The sequence below is a fragment of the Siphateles boraxobius genome, unplaced genomic scaffold (assembly GCF_051911475.1).
Source record: "Siphateles boraxobius isolate OS27281-9 unplaced genomic scaffold, OSU_SipBor_1 8, whole genome shotgun sequence".
Classification (NCBI taxonomy): domain Eukaryota; kingdom Metazoa; phylum Chordata; class Actinopteri; order Cypriniformes; family Leuciscidae; genus Siphateles; species Siphateles boraxobius.
Genome location: NW_027509208.1, coordinates 765,895 through 790,487, shown reverse-complemented (window position 1 = coordinate 790,487; position 24,593 = coordinate 765,895). Strand labels below are relative to the sequence as shown.

Genomic DNA, 24,593 nt, shown 5'->3' with positions numbered 1-24,593 from the left:
AGTTTAACTTTATGTCCTAAAATAACTAAAACTGAAATAAATAAATAAATATACAGACATATTTTAAAGAGGAAAAAAAAACTAATAATAATGTAAAAAATTCAACTGGAAAATAAAAAAAATTAAATATATAAAAACTCTATTACTAAAAACTAGAATAGTATCTAAATGATACTAAATCAACACTAGTCTGTTTAGCTTCATTAAATATAATGTGAGCAATTTGTTCTTTGTTTTATTAAAAGACTGGCATTAAAGACTAAATTGACTTGGTTGAATAACTTTGTTTACCTCACTATATGATTCCCACTCATTATATTTCAAAGCATTCAACGTTTTCTACCAGGTTTGATTTATATAAAAATGACTCTTCCTCAGAGAATGAAATGATTTGCTGGTTTTGAATGGCCATCTCGACATCAAGGCCACTTCGAGCACAAGGACAAAAGGATGAGGTGAATAATAAAGACAGACCAGAGACCCTGAGCCAGACTGAGGATTGGAGTTCAATTGTAGGCTAGAGTCAGGCTGAAACAAAAGGATAGAATAAACCGGGCATCATCTCGTTGCTATTTATTCATTTGCCCTCCCAGCAGTTTCAAATCAAAGAACCGGACATTATTTACATTCCTTGTGCTCAGCTGCTATAAAACATGAATCCTCTTCAAGGAATTAAATAAATGCGTTCCGCAAGCTAATTTGAATGTTGTTTTCCACATCAAAGCCATTAAGCTCAGTAAAATCTCCACAGACAAAGGAATGAAGGTAAACAATAGCACAAACAAACCTGAGCTCTTACAGTAGCTGCATCCCAGTACTATACAGTGTGGGCAAGATCACGTTTGATTAAAGTGTGTTGGAAACGACAGATGCTAATGTTGTTGCTGGTTCGATACCAAAACGCATTAAAATATGTAGCTAGTTGAAGACTGATTTGGATTATTACTTTAGCAGTATAAAGTATCAGCAGGATAGCAGTATCCTTCAGAGATCACATGCTGATCTGGTGCTCAAGAAACATTTCAATGTTGAAAACAGTTCAGCTGCTTAATATTTTTGTGGAAACCCTGATTTAAAAGAAAATTAATAGAAAGTTCAGAAGAACAGCATTTTATTTACACACACACACACACACACACACACACACACACACACACACACACACACACACACACACACACACACACACACACACACACACACACACACACACACACACACACACACACACACACACACACACACACATATATATACTTTTTTTGTTGTATTCGCTGCCACTTTTGCTCAATTTAATTCACCCTAGCTAAAAAACTGAATATGTCCTTGGTGAAATATTATTTCTTTTTAAAAATCTCCCTGCTCCAAAACTTTTCAACAGTAGTGTAGCTAGAAAATAACGTCATCTATTTTAAGGTCTCTTTCATCCAGCTATTTTTATCAATTAACGGATAGTTTATAGTGACCCCCTCCATTTTTACAGTCACAAGACACCGCCAATTAGATGAAAGTTGTGAAATGTGAGACATGAATGTAACACCGCCTCATTGCCATGGATGACTATCAAATACTGTATACAATACAGAGGTCATCATACAAAATGTTGGACTGCTCAATACCCCGATAGACCAATCAGAATCAAGTATTCCAGAATGAGTGTAATAAAACTTCCTGTTTCCTAAATGAACCTGATAAATTAAATGCAGATTTCTCTTGGCTCATAGCTCTGGTCTGTTTTCAGCAATGTTCTTGGTTCAGCTGTCCATATTTGTGATCCAAAAGGTAGAAATGTAAATCGACAACTTAATATGCCATTAACTGTAAATTGGTCATATCGCCCTTCTCCCTGATAACACCGAGCTGTGCTACGCTGTCTCCTTGGTGACTGTTCCTGCTAATAGCTGCACATGTGTTGGAGTGGGAGCTGGTATCTAGTATGTTGATGGTGGAGCCTGACCCCGCACAGGGCATCAGAATGCTGGGATTTGTTGCTTTCTGCCCATGCCAGTTTGGCCAGGTGCTGGTTGGCACTGAGAGTGGCGGTTGATGGTACAGACTTGGAGTAGCCTATACTTGTGCTGAGTTATTTAGCCAGTGTGATGGCATTGTTAGGCCATGTCAGATGGGTTTACTGACTCAAAAAAAGGACACAGCAAAAACTAAAAAGAAGTGTTTCACTAGCAGCAGCTAGAAACATGCAAAGATAAGTTGAGTTGATGATACAAAGGGCAACTTTTTGAGCAATGTTGTTGGGCAATGTTGCCGAGCGATTGTTGCTTGGGCACTTTCACATTGAAAATGGGCAATAATTTTCTATCTGGATAATTTAGATTGGTCGTTGGCCCTGTGTCTCATCTGGTTGCCCGTTGACGGGAACATTGCTCAAAAAGTTGCCCTGTGTATCATCAACTTTAGAAAAAAAAAAGGTTCAATAGGGCTCTATATAGAACCTTAGGGATCTTGACTCAATTTGAAAGAACATCTATATTTCGATTGTCCGCTTTAGACATTCTACTAATTACCTAGTTCTGGCATAATCGCAGGCTGATAGGTCCTTACTCAGGGGCGGAGTGGCAATCGGGAGAGTCGTGACTTTTCCCGATGGGCCGGTTGTGTTTCGAGGCCGCGAGGGCTGGTCTGAAAATAGTTATACATTGTTAACTTAGCAACACCATCCGCTGTCTGCTTGTCAAACTGTACAGCCTCTGCTCAACCCGTAAATAAATGCATCGATCCGCATATTTTATTTAAGTTCTTAAATGGTCTAGTGGTAGATCTTTTGCCAAGCGTGTCAGAGGTTACGGGTTCGCACTCGTATATTTTTTTTTTCTCTCATTAAAACTGAATATGTTCATCAGTGATTACAGTCTGTATCAAGCAGGGACACGTTTGTGTGCATTTTATTTTGTGATTTCGCCGGAATGAATAGAGAGTCTTCGCAACAGCGATAGATTGAAGCGCGTGTCCGAGTGAAGACTGCGCGCACCGCGCGCCACAAGAGAACACTGTATCCATGACAGCCGATCGCCGCGGCAACGAGCGCTCAGCTTGATTTAAAAAAACAACACATTTTAGAGCTAGATCTCTTATTTAATAGCAAACTAAATGAATGCTCTGCTAGTTAACTGGAGATGTTTTATTTATTTGTATTAGGTACATCCGTGGCTCAGTGTTTCAAAAAGTGGTGGGGGACACTATCGATCCTGAGAAAAAGTGGTCCTTCACTGGATCTAAACAAATCAATCTAACTATAGATGTGAGCAGTAGTGGTGACTTTCTTAATCTATTTAAAATAATTTTGCCAGGGTTTTTGCAATTTTTTCATTTCTTTACCAAAAAAATGGTAAACCCCCTACGAAATTTCCCGGTAGATTTTTTGGACCCACTCCGCCCCTGTCGCACTCATTTGGTAGCGATCGCATCGTCATCTACATGGCGCAACATTCTAACAAATACCGGCAGTGTTGCTGTTAGCACTCTGCAGCGCACTTTCAGAAAGCATCTGAAATCAACATTTAAGATAAGCGAAACACTCTTTTCCTCCATATCTTTGTACATATTGCGTGGTTTGCTTATTAATTCCTAAATGAGCATCATAACAGTTTAATCTAAGTGTTGTTAATCCTTGTGGAGTGATTAACTAAGCATATTAGCTGCAGTGTTTACGCAATTGTGTTTATGCCACAGCAAGCGGTCTTTTGTATGCAATTGCCGTGAGGATACGCTGTCTAAGCTACCGATATGAGAAAAGGTTAAAGTGAAATAAGTGTTCACGCTTTCAACGGGGTTACCATGTTTAGCCTCATAACTCTAATGACGAGTTCATTATTTTCAGGGCAATGTTTTCATTAGCTACGCTAATGTGTGCGGTTGATTTCGTCAGAGCACTCTCTGTCTTTCTTTATCAACTCAATAGCTTTTCACTTATCAATAAGAGTATAAGGTCATGTCAGTGATACATTAAATTATTTAATTATGATACTTGATCAGGTGGTTGCTGGGTTTTTATATCTACCACCCTGCAATGCATATCTAATGAGAACACATAGTGCACGTTTCTAGAGCTAAGCCATTCAGCAGGATAGCCCAGGCACACATGGTCATATAGGTCACCAGTGTTAAGCCAGTCGGCAGGATAACCCAGGCACACATGGTCATATAGGACAGGTCATCGGTTCCCAACATGGGGGTCGCGGCCCACAAGTGAGCATGTGAACAGTCCGTAACTTTTTTTGTGTTCAAAATGTACTAAATTTATATAATGAGCGAGTACATCATGTAATAAGTGTCACCTATAATAAGTATTTATTTTGGGACTATTTTACGCTGGTTCGGGTCGCACCGCTGCGGTGTAACCCAGTGACTGCCTGACTCGTCATAGACATAAACAGAGAGAAGTAGCTCCGGCTACAATGTTCTTCCACAAGACGCATTATTCTGTTATTAGACGCATGTGTATTAATCGCTAGAGCGCCAAACGATCATATTACATTAGCTCATTTTATTCACGATCCCCTGGCTGACCAAAAAATGGGTTTTCAACGAGGTCCCAGACACCAGTCATTTTGTAATAGCCTATAATAAATTATTTTTTCCCTATACACACCAGTGTGAATACTGATATTTTTGTTATTGCATTTCAAATAGGGCCAATTAATAGGCTACTCCTAGTCCGTTTTTAAATTAAATTGTTTTTGTTATAGTATTTTCAATATTATACGCTATTATTTGTGCATAAACATATCTGGTTATAGTAATAAACATACTGTTTGTTTAAAAACAAAACATTTTGTCATCCTTGCTGCAAGCTTACAAGAGCGACAATATCATTAAATGTGAAGGGGGCCCTAAAATATTTTCTTGGGAAAAAGGCGTTCTCAGACAAAAAAAGGTTGGGAACCACTTATATAGATCACCAGTGTTAAGCCATTCGGCAGGATAGCCCAGGCACACAGTCATAGGCCAAAAAAATGTAATATGCAACTTCTATAAAGAAATGTATTAGTATTTGTAAGAATTACAATTTAAACACACAAAAAAATATTTTGTGAATATATATATTTTTATTACAAGTAACAGTACCAGGTTCATTTATAAAACAACCGAAAAATGACTCATGGTTCAATAAAGGGCTTTAATTCACTGAATCAGTGACTGTTTAATGAATCCTTTTGAATGATGCATTTAAAAAATCGTTCCATAAGAGTAATTTGTTCAAGGATTGGATATCATGGTCTGCAATGTGTACATTGTTACATGCAGAAAGAAATTGCATTGATGTGAACTAAGTTTCCTTAAGAAGATTTTAAATTATTGTCACAATTTTAATTGATTTGTCTAATTTTAGTCTAAATTAGAAATTTGTTTCTTTTTTTAGAAAATACTCATCACATGTATTATATTCAGAAGTGTGGCTGGTGTTTTTAATGCTGGTGGAGTGCTAGTGTTCCCACTAAGCTTCTTAACTAAGTTAACTATAAGATTTACCAGAAAGCCATCCCAACAGATAACCTCAAATCACCAAATCTTTTTTATTTTTCCCTGACTAGAATAATTCAGCTTGGGCCAGTATGGAAAAGCATGCTGGTCTTGGCAGCAGGTCTCAATTTTGAAAATTTTAAGTGTTTTCTTCAAATTCCGTGACATTGTGGCAACCTCAATTTTCTGCACAGGAAGAAATGTTTCATCTGGTGAAAGCAGGCACATTTTGCCCACATGGCTTCCAGTTGAACCTGTATTAATTTGTCTTCTCTGGCGGAGCTCCCCGTGGCCCCTTAGGGCACCTGATGGATGGGTGGATGTACAGGTTTTGCGAGGACTTTAAAAAAAGACAGCGAGACAGAGAGAGAGATGATATGTCTGTACCTAGCTCCCGTCTCATGCAGCTGCTCCTAACAGGTGCATAACTGCTTCTTGCCAGATGGTCAGCAAAATGTGATAGTTGGCAGGTTTCTTCACAGAATCAACCCTCGCTCTCACACAGGCACTGAGACGCAGAGATGGAGAGAAAGAGGTTAAAGAATGGGAAAGGTTGGTGACAGAAAAAGTTGCTAAGCACTATAGCAAGCAAAACTCATTTTTCAAAAACCTTTTACTTGTTTTAATGTGAATGCCGCTTTTTCAGTGTGTAATTCTGCACTAAATCGTTTCAGCTGTCACAGTGTCGAAAATTTAGAAAGGTAGAAAAAGCACACACTTTTTTATATTTTGAACAAACTAACAAGGTTGAGAAAGGCAGAGGACTAAAGCAATAAGCCAGCTGTGTTACAGTTGTTTTACAAAGGTTAAAGCTACGATATGTAAGATTTTTGTAAAAAAAAATATCCAAAAATCACTTGCACAGTGTGATATATTTCCTGCAGTTGTGTACTTACAATATCCCAAAAGTTCCCAAAGATTTTTAATTTCAGAGAAATTACAATTTTTAATAATGGCTCCGCTTGTCGCCAGTCAATGACGTAATATCCGCGTTATCCCTGGTTTCCGCTCGTACCGCCATAGTAACCATGGCGACAGACGTGGACAACTGCGTTACATCTAGCGGCAGACTTTAGGACAAAAGGAAAACTAAAACGGGGATCAATATCAGCGTGGAGTTTTCCAGATACCGAGAGCTAGCGTCCGTGACAAACTTCGACTCGACAGAGACGCCGCTCTTGCATGTACTTCATTAGAAAGGTGAGCAAATGTACATAAAACTAATCAATGTTTTATAGCTCAACATGATGAAATGTTAGAATATGATCAGTGTGTTATTCTAATGTTGATCTAGCTTACTGCTAGTCTCATACAGACAAACTAACACATAGAATAACAGTATAACTTTCAACACACTCTAATGCAGTTTAGTGTGATAGTGTAGACCAAGTGAAACAGCGCTGCGTTCCCTCACAAGTTTCATTCGTCTAATAAACTGACCTGTGTCAGTATTAATTCAGCACTTGTGTGTAGTTCGGTAGAATGAAATGTTCTTATTCCTTTATAACCGCAGGACTCGTGTGTGGCGCTGATATCTGTCTCTCATTAGCAATCATGTCCTGCTTCATACCACAGTCATGTTAAAAACATCAATGTATTCACTCATCCATAAACATTATTAGATCCTTAAGCATGAGGACAAGTTCCATAATTCTGCTTATGCGTCATTATCCTACGCCTTTGTTATTGTAAGAGGTTACCGACCCCTAGCGGTGAAAACCGCTACATATTGTAGCTTTAACTTAAGGGATATTGTTGGGTACAATGCAAAGAGGAGCTTTTGTAGATGCTGGCGAAAGCACAATAAAACACTCCCTGGCCACTTTATTAGGTACACCTGTTCAACTGATTATTAACGCAAAGATCTAATCAGCCAATCTTAAGGCACGTAGACATGGTCAAGACGATCTTCTGGAGTTCAAACTGAACATTAGATTGGGGAAGAAATGTGACTCAACATGGCATGGCTATTGGTGCCAGACAGGCTGGTCTTACAGAAACTAATCATCTACTGGGATTTTCACAAACAACCATCTCTAGGGTTTACAGAGAATGGCCTGAAAGAAAGGAAATATCCAGTGAGTGGCAGATCTGTGGATGAAAATGCCTTGTTGATGCCATTGGCCAGAGGAGAATGGCCAGACTGGTTTGAGCTGATAGAAAAGCAACAGTAACTCAAATAACCACTCGTTACAACTGAGGTCTGCAGAAGAGCATCTCTGAACACACAACACATCAGAAGAGCTACAGCAGCAGAAGCAAACACTTCTGTCAGCTGATAATGCTGTAATGGTGTGAGGGGTATTTTCTTGGCACATTTTGGGCCCCTTAGTACCAATTGAGTATTATTGCTGACCATGTCCACAGTGTTCACATCTTCTGATGGCTACTTCCAGCAGGATAATGCACCATGTCACAAAGCTCAAATCATCTTAAACTGGTTTCTTGAACATGACAGTGAGTTCACTACACTCAAATGGGCTCCACAATCACCAGATCTCAACCCAATAGAGCAGCTTTGAAATGTGTAGGAGCGGGAGATTCATATAATTGATGTTCAGCCGTCAAATATGCAGCAATTCATGACAATATGGACCAAAATGTTCATGTTTTCATGTGGAATGTTTTCAGCATTAAAACGTTTATTTAATAATTAAATTTATTACATAAATGATTACATTTACAAATAATGTAGCCGCTCCAATCAGATTTCAGCATCTTTCTTACTATCTTCAGATGTCAAACTGTCTACTGGTAAAAGCTGGGTTATAGAAAGGTAATCAGATGCAGTGATCTCTTAGTTTCACAAACACCACAATGCCCAATGCTGTCTCTCATCAACCCCAAACAATCAAGCTCTCACCGAGAGAGAAAGACTAAATCAATATGAACACAATGCACCGGTCGTGTGTGTGTGGATGCTGCAGGGATCATTGGGAGTGTGTGCTTGGCCTCAGGCATTAGGAGTGCAGGGTACTCATCCTTCCCATAATCCTCCTAACGGACTACTCTGAACATCTGGAATGAGAAGGGAACATCTGTCCGTCCTTATAAATGTAGAAATCCCCATTACTCCCTTTTTCCTGTGTCTCTCACGAAATGAATGCTGTACTGCTTCACAAAGGGTCTAGGAAGAGAACACCAGGATTAAACATGACAGAGCAATATAGCAAATCCTAACAGATATTATTTATTAATAAATTTGAATAAATATTAATACAATTATTTATGTCCTGCCGTTCAGAAGTTTGAGGTCTGTACGATATTTTCATGTTTTCGAAAGAAGTTTCCTATGCTTACCAAGGCTGCATTTATTTGATCAAAAATACAGTAAAACAAATAAAAATGACTGTTTTCTTTAAAAATAAATAAATAAATTAAATTTTAATTTCATACTGTGATGTCAAATCTGAATTAGTCCAGTTTTCAGTGTCACATGATCCCCGAGAAATCATTCATGTTGAAAAAAGTTGTGCTGTTTATTTTTTTGGGAAAACAAAAGCATTTATTTGAAATGAAAATCTTTTGTAACATTTTAAATGTATTTTAATGCAATGCGTCCTTGCTGAATTAAAGTATTAATTTCTTTTAAAAAATCTCAGACCCCAAACGTTTCCACAGCACTATAATACATTATATGTAAAAAACATTAAAGATCAGGCAAAAAAATTGCCTGTTTATAACTAAGGGTAGTAAACAGGGAAAGGGTGGATAATGGTCATGGAAAAACAAAATTACGACACTTTTTTTAAAATCAAATAAATCTTCATTTTAACATAAATTAGCTTAAAAATACTTGGTTTATATACATTTCATTCGGTTTTCTTCTAATTCAGGAATAAACACAGATCTCATCGGGTTAAATGCTCATACACTCACTGTCACTGGATACAGTATTCATCATAAATGGCCTTTCTGTTGACAGGCGCTGACTGAAGAGGGTTTCGGAGCCATCACCACTGAAATAGCAATGACCAAGGAGTTCTACTATGCAGAAGACTATCACCAGCAATACCTCAGCAAGAACCCCAATGGCTACTGCGGGCTGGGCGGCACAGGGGTCTCCTGCCCAATAGGGCTGAAGAGTAAAAATTAATACCCTTCTCCTGTACTGTGATTGGACAAATGTTTATTAACATGCCTTAACTGAAGCAATCACTGCTGCAATACGCAGGTCTATATGTCATTGTTGGATATAAATAAATAAAAGATAATAACGCAACTGACTTAAAATGCTTTTTGTATATGTGAATGTGTGTCTGTGATCATTGCATTTGATTACAAAACCAAGTAACATTTTCTATCTAATGCAATGACAAGTATACATTTTAAGTGTCCATATAGAAGAGGAAAACACATTGTTGTTTACGACAGGCAGGATTGTGTGTTCACGTTCGTGTGCTTGTTCTAGATCCATCTGTCTATTCTATTCGCATACCTATCTATTCATCCCTCCATCTGTCCGCTACCTATGCGTTTCCTTCTAACCCAGCAGCACAAACAAGCGCTCTTGTCCCTCTCTAAAAGTGTCACCACGTATTTCATCTCCTCAATTAAGGCTTGACTGCAATCCCACACAAACAAACACACTCTTGCATTCACACAGCGGAATCGGTGTATGTTTTACAGGGAACACTGCAAAAAATGGGGGCCCTTTATTTTTCATGCACAATTGTTTGTGCCATCAACAATGTAGCTCTCCTAATGAGAAGAGAGCTAAGAATGATTTATTTATAAACAACAGTAGGTTAAGAAGAGTCTGTTAAAACATGGCCCAATTTATGATGTTAATATCAAGGAATTTTCTGTTGATCTTTCACAGGTGCTGCGGATAATTTATTTTTGAAGGCCAAAACTCTGAAACAAGTTAGCACTTTTGCAGCGGTGTTTGGTTAAAAGCCTGAAATAAAGTCTGCGGTGAACACAAGGGCAAAATATTTTCATATTCTACCACATAAGATACATCAGTAATACCCCCTCTTATATATATATTTTGTAAGCTTTTACTAAATGGGATTACAGAAGTTGTCAGGCCATTAAACATTCGAACAGGAAAATTCATCTACTCACTAATCCGCTTTTATATCCTCATTGTGTTTATAATCACACTCTTGAAAACTATACTAGCGACCGTGGTGTAGTTCATTTATAGGCTACGTTTAGCTTTTTACTCCTGGCTTCAAAACTCATTAAAGTTTATTGAAAATGTTCATTTGTGAACAAAATGTTTTAAAAAAATAACAAAACATGTTTACAACTTTTGTTGGTCACAGAGCTTATATTCTGCAAAAATCTAAAAAGCCAATGGAAAAATCCTATTGGGTTTTTGTCGATTGTGATGCAAATTTCTGTGTTGGCCTACAAAAATACATCATTACTGCAGCACTATAGTGTGTTAAAGTGCGCTAATATTGAATTCAACTTGATCCTAAAGAATTAATCAATTACAGGCCAATCTCAAATCTACCTTTTCTGTCAAAATGAATAAAAAGGCAGTATCCTCACAACCATGTTTCTTTTTAGAAAGAAATGGTCTCTGCAAGGATTTTCAGTCCGGATTTAGACCGTATCATAGTACTGAGACTGCTCTCATTAGAGTCACAAACGATTTGCTTTTATCATCCGATCGTAGTTGTATCTCGCTATTGGTGTTACTCGATCTTAGTGCTGCATTTGACACTATTGACCACAACATTCTTTTGAATAGCCTCGAAAATTATGTTAGCATTATTGGAATTGCACTAGCATGGTTCAAATCATACTTATCTGACCGTTATCAGTTTGTAGCAGTAAATGAAGATATGTCATATCGATCAAAAGTTCAGTATGGAGTACCACAAGGCTCAGTACTAGGACAGTTGCTTATGCTCAAGCGTCCTGCTAGGCATAACGGGCCAGTTGTCAACGTCGGTCGCCATGGTTGCAATGGCAGTACGAGGTCAAACCTGGCGGAAACCGAGGGTAACGAGGATATGACGTCATTGACTGGCGACTCCTCACCCCTGCTCACACACCCCGTTTCCTTGGTTAAAATCGCAATTTTCTAACGATTTACAAATTGTTTTAAACATTTGGGATATTGTAAGTAATCAACTAAACAAAATATATATCATTGGCCTAGTCGTTTTTGGATATTTTACTGCAAAAATCCTACATATTGTACCTTTAACCCAGAATACTGTCTAACACTTGATGGCTGCTCTGTCAAGACTTTTCAAGGATGTTTTTCTAGGGATTTTTTCTTTCTTTCAGTTATTACAGTCTCACTGGAATATATCCTTTAAAACCAAAAATGTTTAGGCACACAACCAGTAATAGGTTCAATACAGCTTATGTAAAAAACCAAAAAAATAAAAAATATATATATTAGAGAAAGCAAAACTTGAAAGCACAAAAATGAGAGAAAGCACAAATTGCATTATCAGTGAATGTGATATTCTACGTGAGTCAAAGACACAATTCCTTCAGTGCTCACAGCAAAAATATGTGTTTGGGAAAGCAATTGGTGTTTTCAGAGGGTCTCTGGTGTGGTTTTGGCTAATCCTCTGAGCAGGTGGCGACCGCTCCATGCACCTATTCCTGTGCCACACTCGGAGAGGGTCTCTCTGGGCAAGCCTGGCACTGGTGCTCAGGAACCTGGCCTGGCACAGCTTCGTACAGGCTGCTTTGAGCAATGCTGTGAAACAAGGACACTTGGTGACGCACTCACTTTGGCCCTGGAACCTGGGACTGGAACGCACACACTGTTTACTTGGATAAGCCAAGTTAGTGACCGGGTGGGTCACAAAAGTTCTGGCACTTTAAAAGTTTAAGGCGGCAAGCATAATACAATACATTGACATACAAAGGACATCGTATTTAAATCAGATCGATCTCCCCTTTATTACAGCCTTAATCAGACCAATATCCCCTTTATTACAGCCTAGTTGTTAGTGACAAAATAACGAATGTGAAATTTTGTAGAAATTTAGTCAGACTGTCCATTAACAGTCTGTTTTCTTTTACCTTTAAGTAGTTATCAGTAACAGATGGTAAGACTGCCATCTTCCGGTGGATAGTGAAATTTCATTTGTCTTAATAAATTAAATAGGTCAAATGATTGGCCAGAATATAATAATAATTATATTATTGAGGATGCTTTTTTTCTTTTGCTCTTCACACCCTGATAGCAATCGATGTAGAAGTGGTATTCAGTGGAAGTCTCAGGACCAAAACATGTTCGTTCAATCCGACAGGATGTCCTACCCATAGACATAATACATATGTATTTATTATGTCTGGTCCTACCAGTCCTGTCAACGTATGTATTTCTATACTTCTGCGCACACTGCTCGCGCAAACATTACACGTCATCAGCGCGTTCCGTGAGGACAGTGTGTGGCTATTTTGAGGCTTTAAGACTATCTATCTATCTATCTATCTATCTATCTATCTATCTATCTATCTATCTATCTATCTATCTATCTATCTATCTATCTATCTATCTATCTATCTATCTATCTATCTATCTATCTATCTATCTATCTATCTATCTATCTATCTATCGTACAGTATAGTAGTCATCAAAATTCACACCAGTTTTAAAACCAAACTTTTTTTAATACTAACAAAGAATCATCTCAACTACTTGTACATGGCTACCATGAATATTTGTACAAAAATGCAGTAAAAATATTGATTGATATATACAGATATGTCTCCTTAGTGTCGGCAGGCAGGACGCACATGTAGATGACAAGAACACCAATGGTCTTGCACGAGTATACACAATACAGATATTGTTTTCCAACATCAGTGACACTAACTCCAGATCAAAGACTTTAAGAACAGAGATATTAATCATTTCTTCAGGAGTACATGAAAAATAAAAGGAAATACAGTTACTGAATGATACTGTGTACAGTCATGTGAATAAGAAAGTGCAATACAGAACAATACAAAAATCTTAAATTACATGACAGTAAGGAAGGCTGGCAGCATGAGAGACTGCGAGAGATTTTTGTCGATTGTGAGGACTGAATGTGGGAAGAGCTGATTGGCCAAGCAGGCAATAATGAATTGGAAGGGAAAGTCCAAGGCCGTGGACGGTTGGTATCGGTTTTGTTATATTGCTCTCGCCCCATTCGTTTACACATTTATCGTATTGACGTGTTCTGATCCTATGCCTCTTATTTTCAGAGAAGCGGACCAGAGTGTGCACCGCTAACCTTGTGAGCGCTGAATCAAATAAGGCTTGAGGCTGCAGTAGCATATGAACATCTGTGTCACAATGCAGACGGCAATGTCAAAAGAGAGCAGTAAGAACCCTGTTTCCAGAACAGCGAAGGAAGGAGTCACTGCTTCAGCGGGATGGGGTGTATTACTTCTACATTCTTTTAGGCTAATGGACACAGACAGACAACATTTGGACCAAGGAACAATCCAATTCAACAGGAAACATGGTATTATGAAAGCTGTGGCCACCCTTAACAAGTCGTGAACACTGAACAACAGATGTTTAAGCCTGATAACCTTCTTAAATGTACAACACACTCGTACAATAATACTTAAGCGTAGGGTGTCAGTCAAGTATCACAGTAATGACACATCACAGTGTTGATACTGTCCGGGATGGGTGTCATTTATAGTCTTGGAAGAAATAATATAACCTTTATACCTAAACTAACTAATGCTTTTTTGTGGTGTGTTTGCCGACTACTCAGGGATGTATAGCGCCTTTGCGACTCAAATCTACGGATATGGTTTGTGCATGCCTTCATGTACTATGGATACATAAATCAGTTTTTTTTTTTGTTAAATAATCCATAAATGAGTTAAGCACACCAAAAAGATATTGAATAGGATAAAAAAGGTCGGCATCACCCTCATAACAATAGCTTTTTGTTACACACTGTGTAATAGCACTTGGAAGATCTGTCTCATTAGCATTATACTTCTTTGAAATGATTAGAAATGAACTGACGTGCGAACGAAGTCTCACAAACTACGAGGAAATCTATGGCAACTACAATAAATTCTAGAAACGAGTAGCCTAACCATGCATATTACAGACTTCATTAAATGACATCTGATAAGCCATTGATGTCATCAAAACTGTAATGGGAGCTAGTAGGGAAAAAAGTTCTTTAAGGTTTCCGTCTTACAAGGGGCATTGGGGACCAAGCACAACAAAAAAAAGATTCATATTGAGGGAGCAACTCATAGTTTCCATTGAAAGGTGCATGGTATGAACAAAATTTCAGCTTATTGTTCAGAATAGCATCGTTTTTCTATAAGAACACTGTCGGCGAGACATGTAGACAATTATACATAGCGGGAAATAAAAACGTATATTTTGCTAGCAGAACATGCACTGGCCTGAAGGGAACTATTCCTGCAGTCTGCACTTTTTGCTATGCACAAGTGAACCGTTTGCCATTCTAGGATTATTTGACAGAAATTTGTTAGGCAAGATATATTTTTAAGGGTGCCACATGCAGCGCTGGTGTTTAGCCACATTTAGTGGCTTGCATGCCCTTATAAAGAACATACTGTTATTAATGGCTTGCTGGGTACAAATGATACATATTTGCTGTGCAAGAGCAAAGCCAAATGGCCAGCTATTAGCCAATAGGCACATCTGACACCATCATGTGCCACGGTCCAGTAGCCAATCAGAGACATAGGTGAGAGCAGGGACAGGTACATGCTGCCTCTAACTGGTGATCAGATGACATTACAACAGAGTCCGATTGGGAAAGAGGGACAGAGAGCGGCCATATTGAACACATAGTATTGCCAACATAAAAAAAAAAAAAAAACTTGTGACAGCACATTCAGGATTGTATACATGTGTGTGCTGAACGAGAAACGCAGATCAGAGTCCCTCAGACCCTGGTTGTGTGTTTAACAAGGTTCTGAAGGAGGGTGGCTGAGATCCTGTGATGGAGATGGTGGAGGGCTCAAATCCTCCGGACTCTGTGTGGAGCTGTAGAGTTCAGTGTGAGACTGGCAGGTCTGGGCGCCGGGTCTGGATGATTTTTGGTTTAAGGTTGATCTTTGATTCCTCCTCCTCCTCCGTGTCGCTGTCACAGACGTGGACCACGACGCTGGGCGTAGACTCCGTGCCAGCATGCAGCTCAAACTTCTCACCTGTGTGTGTAGAAGAGAAAAATCTGTCAGCAAGAGAGTTTCTCAAACGAATACGCTATGGGTAGGGCTGGCTGATATATCGAATACTTATAACATTACACCCTCAGGTTGTTCCAAACCTGCATACATTTCTTTGTTCTGTTGAACAAATGAAGTATTTTGAAGAATGTGGGAAACTGAACAGTTTTATGGCACCATTGACTTCAATAGTATTTTTTTTCCCTACTATAGAAGTCAATGGTGCCCCAAAGCGGCCTGGTTATAAAATGTCTTCAAAATATCATCCTTTGTGTTCAGCAGAACAAAGAAATGTATACAGGTTTGGAACAACATGAGGGTGAGTAAATGATGACAGAATTTTCATTGTTGGTTGAACTATCCCTTTAAGAGAGAAAGATTTAATTTTGTGTTTTTTTTAAATCTTGCACGTAAGTTTTAATGAATACACCAAACTTTTGAATGGTATTGTAGATATATATTGCTGTTTATTATTATTTGGTGTTTAAATGGAAATTATTTCATTTTATTGGTGGAAAAGGTAGATTTTAAATATAATTTTTGTATTAAAAATTGTTTTTAAACAAAACATTCTTATTTTTTATTAAAATTATATGAAATATAGATCGTTATCTAACATTGTCATGTTTTTTTTTTTTTTTACACCAAGCACTAACTTAAAAGCAATAATAATAATAAAAATAAAGTTTTTGTACATAAAATGCTTATGCTGTATTCCATGCAACATCCAATTTGTAATCCCTGGTTTCACCTTGGTGAGGGTATATGATGTCACATGGTTAATGGTAAACAATCACTTTTAAGCAAATACAATGCATTAATAAGTCAAATTTACTTCTGTGGTTTAAAAATTTACTGTTCAGCATACACTTGCAGAGAGAGATGTGCATTTTTACTTGGTCATCTGAAAAACACATGCTAGCATCATTGCTATTCTGTCTGCAATATAAAGCGAATTTCCCACTTTCCGGAATGCATATTTATCCTGCAATAATAACAATGAGACCTAGAGGGCGCTCTCTCTCCAGATCTCAACGTGAGGATATTTTAGGCTGGCTTTAACTGCGGTTTTGCCAGAGAATACCAGCAATGATCCATAGCATTACACGCATTAAACACACACCGAATGCACTGGGGAACAGGGTTTTATATCCAATACTGAAAATCCTTAACACTACCAGAATGAGATCTGTTCACTTAGAAATCCCCAGAGCCCATCAGTCAGAGCAGTCTGGAGGGGTTTCCACACTTCAGGTAATTAAAACTACAACTGCACACATTCACAAGAGATAAGCAGCTTTTCTTTATCTCTCCATCCCTGTTGCACGACGGCTGGATGAGGGTCAACATTTGAAATGTGTTAGACGAGTTCACTCCTTTGTGTTTGTTTGCCAGACAACAGAACAGGGAGCTGAATCAAAGTTTACCACTATGCCTTTGAGCGGCATGTGTGCGCAGTGCATTGTGGTCACCCAGAGGATCCAGCACACTCTAAAGACCCTCTTATCTTATGCTTTTAGAAGTCTCTGGCTTACACGGTCTTTCTTCCCCTTATGTTTTTATCATGTGCGCTCGTATTTTCTTGCACACAAACAAACACGCGCATCCAAAGTTTGAATCTTCTCACTATTTTGACCTAATTCCTCTATCAGTTACGCATCTTTTGTTTTATTCATACAAAACGCACTCGTTCAAACAATTCTTCAGCTATGTTCCTACAAATGTACAATCCCTCGCATTCCTCTTCTCCTGCACAGCCTCCCGAGGGCTCAGCTTCTCTCAGAAACCTGGGCATGACGTCAATGCTGCATACTGACGTCAAGGGTCAGACAGTCGAAGACAGAAAGAGCAAGCAATCAAGCTTGTTACCGCAGAGATGAAACTTTAAAGGCTTCCTAGAGCGTTAGAAACCCTACAAGGGGATACAAACATAAGGTTGTTTGGTGTTTGTGGTGATGTTACTTCGCTGTCCCTCATAAAGCAGGAAGACCTGCTAAAAACGAGTCTTTATTAAATCAGCAGTGATTTCATTGGCATGCGGAGCACATCTCTCCAGCTCTACCCTCCGCCTGCGTGTGTGTGCGTGTGTGTGTGTATGACAGACTGAAAAGAGAGAGGTGGTGAGCGAGTGTGGCTGCAGAAAGGCCAGATGGGTTTCGTCTGGTTAGTATAGGTTCAGTGGGCCGGCACAGGGTATTTTTAGAGCATTCTTTGGAAAGAGGGGCAAAACACTTCACTTCCGTTCATCCTTTTAAAGTCCTCTCCAAAAACACAAATGACAATTTCTGCATTCCTAAGCAACCGTCCTAAAAATAAACCCCCTCTTCTGATTGAAAAAATTAACCCTTTATAGCGAGAACCTCATACAAGCAGAAGTGCACAAGAAAACAGAACCAATCTGATAATCGCAGCTGCAGACTGAATAACAGCCCGTGAATGGATAATGACTCGTGCAAATTGCTGCGTTTTTGGTGTCAGCCATCTGTCAGCGTGGTTGAAAATACCCTCAGATAAATAGTAAAAAGTGAGGAGCCTTGCTGGAGCGTACTTTGATCCATTGACATTATGCCTGTTTCAATCATCTACAGTGGCACTATAACCTTAAGAGTTCTGGTTAGTCCGTCTGGGTTTCCGCATGGATTGATCAGGAGTGTCAGGGAAAAAGTGCAAAAACTGCATCCTTCAGATTTTCAGTGGCAGTACCCACTTTTAAACACCTTTCATGTTGTAGACATATGTGTTCAATGATTATGATCAAACATGAATTAACGTTGAACATACACTACCGTTCAAAAGTTTTTAGTCTGTATTTTTTCATGTTTTTGAAATTTAGTGGATCAAAAATACTGTAAAAATAATATTGTGAAATATTATTACAATTGAAAGTAATGGTTTTGTATTTGTAGGCTATATTTAAGCATGTAATTTATTCCTGTGATGGCAAAGCTGAATTTTCAGCAGCCATTACTCCTGTCTTACAAGTAACATTTATTATTATCATTGTTGAAAATATTTGTGCTGCTTAATATTCTTGTGAAAATTATGATGCATTTTTTTACAAGACTCTTTGATGCACATACAGTTCAAAAGAACATCATTTATTTGAAATCTTTTGTAACATTATACATGACTTTACTGTCACTTTTGATCAAACGAATGCATCCTCAAAGAACTGCTTTCTTTCCAAAAAAAAAAAAAAAATCTTACCGACCCCAAACTTTGTAGTAAAACTAACCACAATAAATGCTGTAAAAAGTGTTTTTCATTGTTAGTTCATCATACTTAATGCATTATTATTAAAATACATAACTATTATTATTATTTGGAGGGCTCTAAAAGCATAAAGTAAATATTCTTTAGCTCAGGATAGTCTGAAGTGAAGGATTTGTAATTGTGTGTGTTCTCCGGGTGCAATCAGTGTTGTCCTGACATCATTTTCATGCGTTCAGGTCTCAAAAAACATACATGCTCAGAGCTGAAACTAATTGTGTATGTCGATGTCTGTTATTTTTAGGGGACCGTTGGACCCCTGGCCCTCATTTTGAAGAAACTATTGTGCATGACAGTTCTTAATGCATTTATGCTAATAAATAGACATATGCCACATAGTTTGAGATCTGAATCCAGTACAGATATTAAAGGGGTGGTAAAATGCCCTTTTCACAAGATGTAAAATAAATCTCTGATGTCCCCAGAGTGTGCGTGTGAAGTTTTAGCACAAAATACCCCACAGATATTTTTATATAGAATGTTAAAGTTGTCACTTTTTGAGGGTTAGCAAAAACGCACCGTTTTGTGCCTGGCCCTTTAAATGCAAATGAGCTGCCTCAGAGGGCGGGGTTTCAAGAGCTCTTGTGTGTTAGCAGAGCGATTACATCACGCAGACACACTAAAGTGACAGAAACTGCCTTTAATGTTAAAACAGAGTCAGACAAAGATGGAGAGACTCAAGAAGAAGTGACAACATGTAGAATGCAACATGACGTCTCTGAATGGTTAGTTGATGAATTTATGTTGCTGATGTGGAGTTAACTATCTTCAATTAGGATATTATGTCATGTTAATCTATAAATCGCTCGTATAGGAACTGTTGTGAGATGCACACAGAGTGACTTTCTATTGCATGTGAAAAGAAGGATGCTAAAGTTTGAGCTGACTCACAAATGTACTCTTATACAACAACTTTTCCTCTTCTCAACATGGACTGCGTGTCCCGGGGGCGGGGTTTATGTACATTTGAGGGTTGCTGATGTCACTAAACCCGGAAGGAATGTCGTGTAGTCCCTACCAGCCGTTTGTTGTAGTCCTTTTCTTTAAAAGCAAATATCTCTCTTTGCTCTGAACTTTGAGCAATGTAACTCTACAGATGTTGTTTATGCTCAAACAGCAACATTTCACACTAGCTAAAGTTAGAAAAGTTAGAAATCGTGTTTTACCACTCCTTTAGGCTCTCTAAGCCTCAGATCAGGTTCATAGGTGTTCAATTGAAAAGTTCTTGTGCTTTGTGTAGCTATAAGAACCCTCTCTGGGCCCTGCACACCACACATGCTTGGCTCCAGGTCTGTTATCTAAGCGTCCACAGATGCAGCAGGAATATTTCATTAAGTGCTTTTGCTTTCTCAGGGTGAAGCGGCTGGGTATGCGCCTTGTAAACAGAGCAGGGAACAACATAAGCCTTTTGCTTTAATGAGCTGGAGTGTGCGTGTATTGTTGTACTGTACAATTTCAGTGCGGGCCATGTGGAAACAAAGCCTCTCAGACACTAACTTGTGTATGGAAACACACGCTTAGCAATGGAAAAAAGCTTCCTTCCACAACAACCACAATCATTATTGCCATCCGACAGCAGTCTAACACAGTCAAGGTGCCTGGGCTGAATGGGCTGTTTGTTTAGCTTGCCACATGGTTCCACTTGAGTGCTGTGGATTGCTCACTAGTTTGTACCGTCTCCTCTGTTCCCTAATTGCCTTTAATTGCTATTAACATGCGGCGGCTTTGTGACTGAAGCCCATCACGGGCGCACAAGGTCAAAACTTTGAGGCAGTGAAACGTCACCGAAGCGGCAAAACAGATCTCAGTCAATGTTATGTAAAATTAATATTGAAATTACGACTGGCCCATATATTGAATATTCATTAAATATTTGTGAAGATTTTGCTGGTAATATAAAATGTTTTTATGCCTTTTAAATTCGATTTTTTTTGCAAGCATCTTGCATCTCTGCTTTAAACTTCAGCAGGAAACTGATTTCAAGATTTGTTCGAGTCATCAGTCAAAAATCTTCACTGAAGACTAATAGTAAATCATCTAGATAAATCTATCCCTTTTTTAGCTGCAGCCCTAGGTGAAATGGGTATATTTGACTTCTTGACTTCTTTGTCAGGCAATTAAGTGGTAATCAATAATAATAATGTACTGTTCTCTAAATTCACACTTAATTAACATTATATGTTGTATCTTAAAGACATAAAGCAGAGGATTAGTTGTTAATTGTCGTAAGATGCCAGCGCGATCTCTGGAGTGTGATCTCCCATCCTGTAATTCAGTTCAGATTGATTTTACGCAAGCATGCGTGATGTGTTATCCTCAGGTTGACACTTCTTTCATTTTAAATGTGATGGTATATCTATCTAGTGAATGATGCTTATGTGTAGTAATTAATAAAAAATCAACGCAAATAATTTCTTAGAATTTTTAGTAGTGGTATTTTGTCATGTACTATGTCCTATAAAACCTTTCCTATTCCGCTAATGAAAGATGTGGTTTCCATTAGCCCAAAATCATCACAACCTTAAGCATTTTATCGGCATTATGCAATAAGCAGAGATTAACACAAAAAAAAACAAGCAAAAAACATTCTTTTTAGGACCAGCCTGTGGCTTCTTTTCTCATTCTAAGCATGTGGAAACATTTCTGATTGGCTGACCTCAGAACAGGCTGTGAAACCACTAGAAAAGTGAAGATGTTTCAATGTACCGCTCTGGGATTATGCAACTCTGAATGACTCACTTACACAACCTCCCAGCAGCCATCGAGGGGATATGGCCACTTGATACAAATCTAGCACTGGTGTGTATGTTTATATATGTGTAGTAGTAAGTGTTGTATGTGTCACTATGATGTAAATCAGTGTGAAATGCATGCATTTTTCCATTGAGCATGTTGCTGTATGGTGAGCTAAATCAAGGTTTGGCTGGTTAGCATAAGCAGTTAGCCCCTGCTTTTTCCATTGACATTGTCATTCAGATATAAATATAAATATATGTAAAATGCTTGTGAAGAGACGACTCAACGCCGGCGATATGTAATGCCCTAAATTAATACATGATTAACTGTATTTTTCTATATACATTTCTGAAATGTACTGTGAAAAGTATTGTGAAAAGCGCTATACAAATAAATTTGAATTTGAATTAAAATCTACAAATATTTTATAGTCGATGTTTTATTACTTATATTTTTTCTTTCTGTCACAAGTTGATGGCGAAAAGCTCGGGACTGTGCGTATTATTGTGTTGCTATCAGTCATATATTAATTGATTTAAATAATTACATTTATAATTTAAATGCTTTAACAAAAAAATAATTAATCATTAAATTATTTAAAAAAACCAATGTAATTTATAATTTAATTTATTAAAAGACTGATTAAAAAAATAATTAAATGTACATTTTAAATTAATAATTTTGATATCTTTGTGATTGTTTTTACAATCTAAGTGTGTTTTTACTGGCAGTTTAGTTAAAAAAAAGGGGCATGGTTCGCATGAAAAATTGGTAACGTGAAAGCTGTCATGCGGACCGAGTTGCCGAACCTGAGACTACCTGTCGGTTTCACTGGAACCAAAGCCACTGGAAGGCAAGCCTGAAACCTTAGCCGAGACTAGAGACCTTTTTCTTTTTCTTGTGTTAACGAATGTCTCATTCATTTCTGTGGTATCTGCAAACACTAATTGACTGTCTCACAACTCAATGAAGAGGCTGTAATGTGATTGGTTATCAAGGCACACGTGATCCAAGTTAGCCGTTATGCTTTTTCCAATGGTAGAGCCACTAACCCTCGTATCTCCCAATAATAAGACTATGGCTGCATCTGAAATCGCGTATTTCCCTAGAAGGCAAAAACAGTATGTGACTAAAGAAGTGTGTCCGAATCTACATTACTGATAAAAGAGGTGAGATTCAGAAGTGTGCATACGATGGACACTTTACTATACCATAAGGCCATTGGAGAGGATTTATGAATGGAAGTGAAGCGACACAACTGAAGCTGGTATAGGTCACACATGATAATGGCAACATGGCGAACGTAGTACGTCCAGATTACATTCAAACTGAACAGATTCATATTATATAGAAAATACTTTATTAGAAGTCGTTAAGTAATTACTTATTCAAAATAAGTACGTACTCAATAGAGTATGCTATTTCAGACACAGCCCATCTCTGACTGGAACTGTGGCGCGATTCACGTGAATGTGAAAGCAACAGGGACTCGGGTGGGTAGGCTACTTGTTTAGGAAATAAAGTAACCTGCGCTTGCTTTTTAGTCACCGATGACGACGTCATTAGTTCAAGAAAACACATAAAGGGATGACAGTGGGGATGATTTACCTTGGATACGAGCGAGAGCGTGAAGTGAAATCGTGTTTAGTGAGTGCAATCAGAGCGGCAAATGAATGGCTCACAATCTGTTGTCTCCTCAAAAGAGTTAGTTCACATGCAACAGAAAGTCACCAACGCACATACAGTAGAACCATGTTGTTCACTCTGGTGCGCATAATAGCATTAAATAATAAAAAACACAATGTATTGACATCCCTAATGTGTTTTCTATTTCTGCATGTTCGTGATGATGTAAGATGAATGCAAGTGCACCAGGGTTCGATAGAATCAAGTTGAGTGTGAAACCAGACCAATGCAGAAGAAGGCACAAGAAACAATCGCAAAACCTACAACAATGAGTTATCTAAGCTGAGACTCTCATTGTCCTAGATCTCGAGCACCATCTGCATGTTAGCCTTGCATCTCACAGTGACTAACACTATCACAGCTGCAAAATCTTTAAAGGCAGGGTAGGCGATTTGTTTCAGAAATGTTTTTTGTTATGCTGGTTGGAAGTCTCTTCACATCCTGAGAGCAATCACTAAATTAAGTGGTCTAAATATTTATATGTACATAATATTGTCTGTGGAAGGCGTAGGACCATCAAATATTTGTCCAATCATTGAATTCGGTGCGAATGCCCAAATTGTAATGTGCTTTGAGGTAGTTTAACCCAGTCTCTCGTCATCTCTTTTGTTTGCTCTCTGCTGTATGCATTCATGTGTTTTGGAGACACTCTGAAGGGAGGATGGGATCTCATGGTTTCAAAGCTAACTCGCAATTGCCTACCCTACCTTTAACAGTATGTAAAGTATTTCACTGAACTACAGAGTAAGCGTTGTGACACTCTGATAAGCTATGACTTATCTGTTTGCACATCACAAAGCTACATTACATAAATAATATAGGTTAAAACATCAGTTATACTTAAACACCCTCCGTAGTTATTTATAAAGAGCCAGACAGAGAAAGATTTAGAATTCAGCAGGATGTTTTCACTGGATTTTGAAATTGATCCCTTGGGGGTTTGATGGATGAGAGTCCATAATGCCAGGCCCTGTTGCATAATTCAAATGTTCCTACTCCATAATCCCCAAACGCCTTTTACACTGTCAGCTAAAAATAGACCAAACAAACAGAGGGTGGCATTCAAAATTGACCTGGTTCCATAAGCGATGTACTGCCAACCAGAGCTTTTAAGCCATCATATACTCACGTGCTCTACATGCTCTAAAGCTGTTTGGTTGCAAAACGAGGCAAGATGGACTGAATGTGCCGAGCAGCCGTTTAGATGAGAACACAAGACGATGATGTTCGAGCCAGGGAGACAGATGGATCAGGCTGAGTGATATAATACTGAC

The 24,593-nt window shown here is 38.3% G+C and overlaps 3 protein-coding genes across 4 annotated transcripts in view; 2 read left to right on the top strand and 1 right to left on the bottom strand.

The window, feature by feature from the left end:
* The window catches only part of msraa (methionine sulfoxide reductase Aa), an 82,174-nt gene extending 72,470 nt beyond the window's left edge, over window positions 1-9,704 (top strand). The window contains exon 6 of the mRNA XM_077219386.1: window positions 9,404-9,704. Within this exon, the coding sequence (XP_077075501.1) occupies window positions 9,404-9,574 (171 nt within the window). The 3' untranslated portion in view covers window positions 9,575-9,704. The remainder of the gene's footprint in view (window positions 1-9,403) is intronic.
* The window catches only part of LOC143729596 (uncharacterized), a 700,608-nt gene that overhangs the window by 469,184 nt on the left and 206,831 nt on the right, over window positions 1-24,593 (top strand). The window lies entirely within an intron of this gene.
* rcan2 (regulator of calcineurin 2) overlaps window positions 13,057-24,593 on the bottom strand; it is a 79,213-nt gene continuing 67,676 nt past the window's right edge. For both annotated transcript variants that reach the window (XM_077220682.1, XM_077220683.1), the window contains one exon: window positions 13,057-15,609. In XM_077220682.1, the coding sequence (XP_077076797.1) occupies window positions 15,455-15,609 (155 nt within the window). In that variant the 3' untranslated portion in view covers window positions 13,057-15,454. The remainder of the gene's footprint in view (window positions 15,610-24,593) is intronic.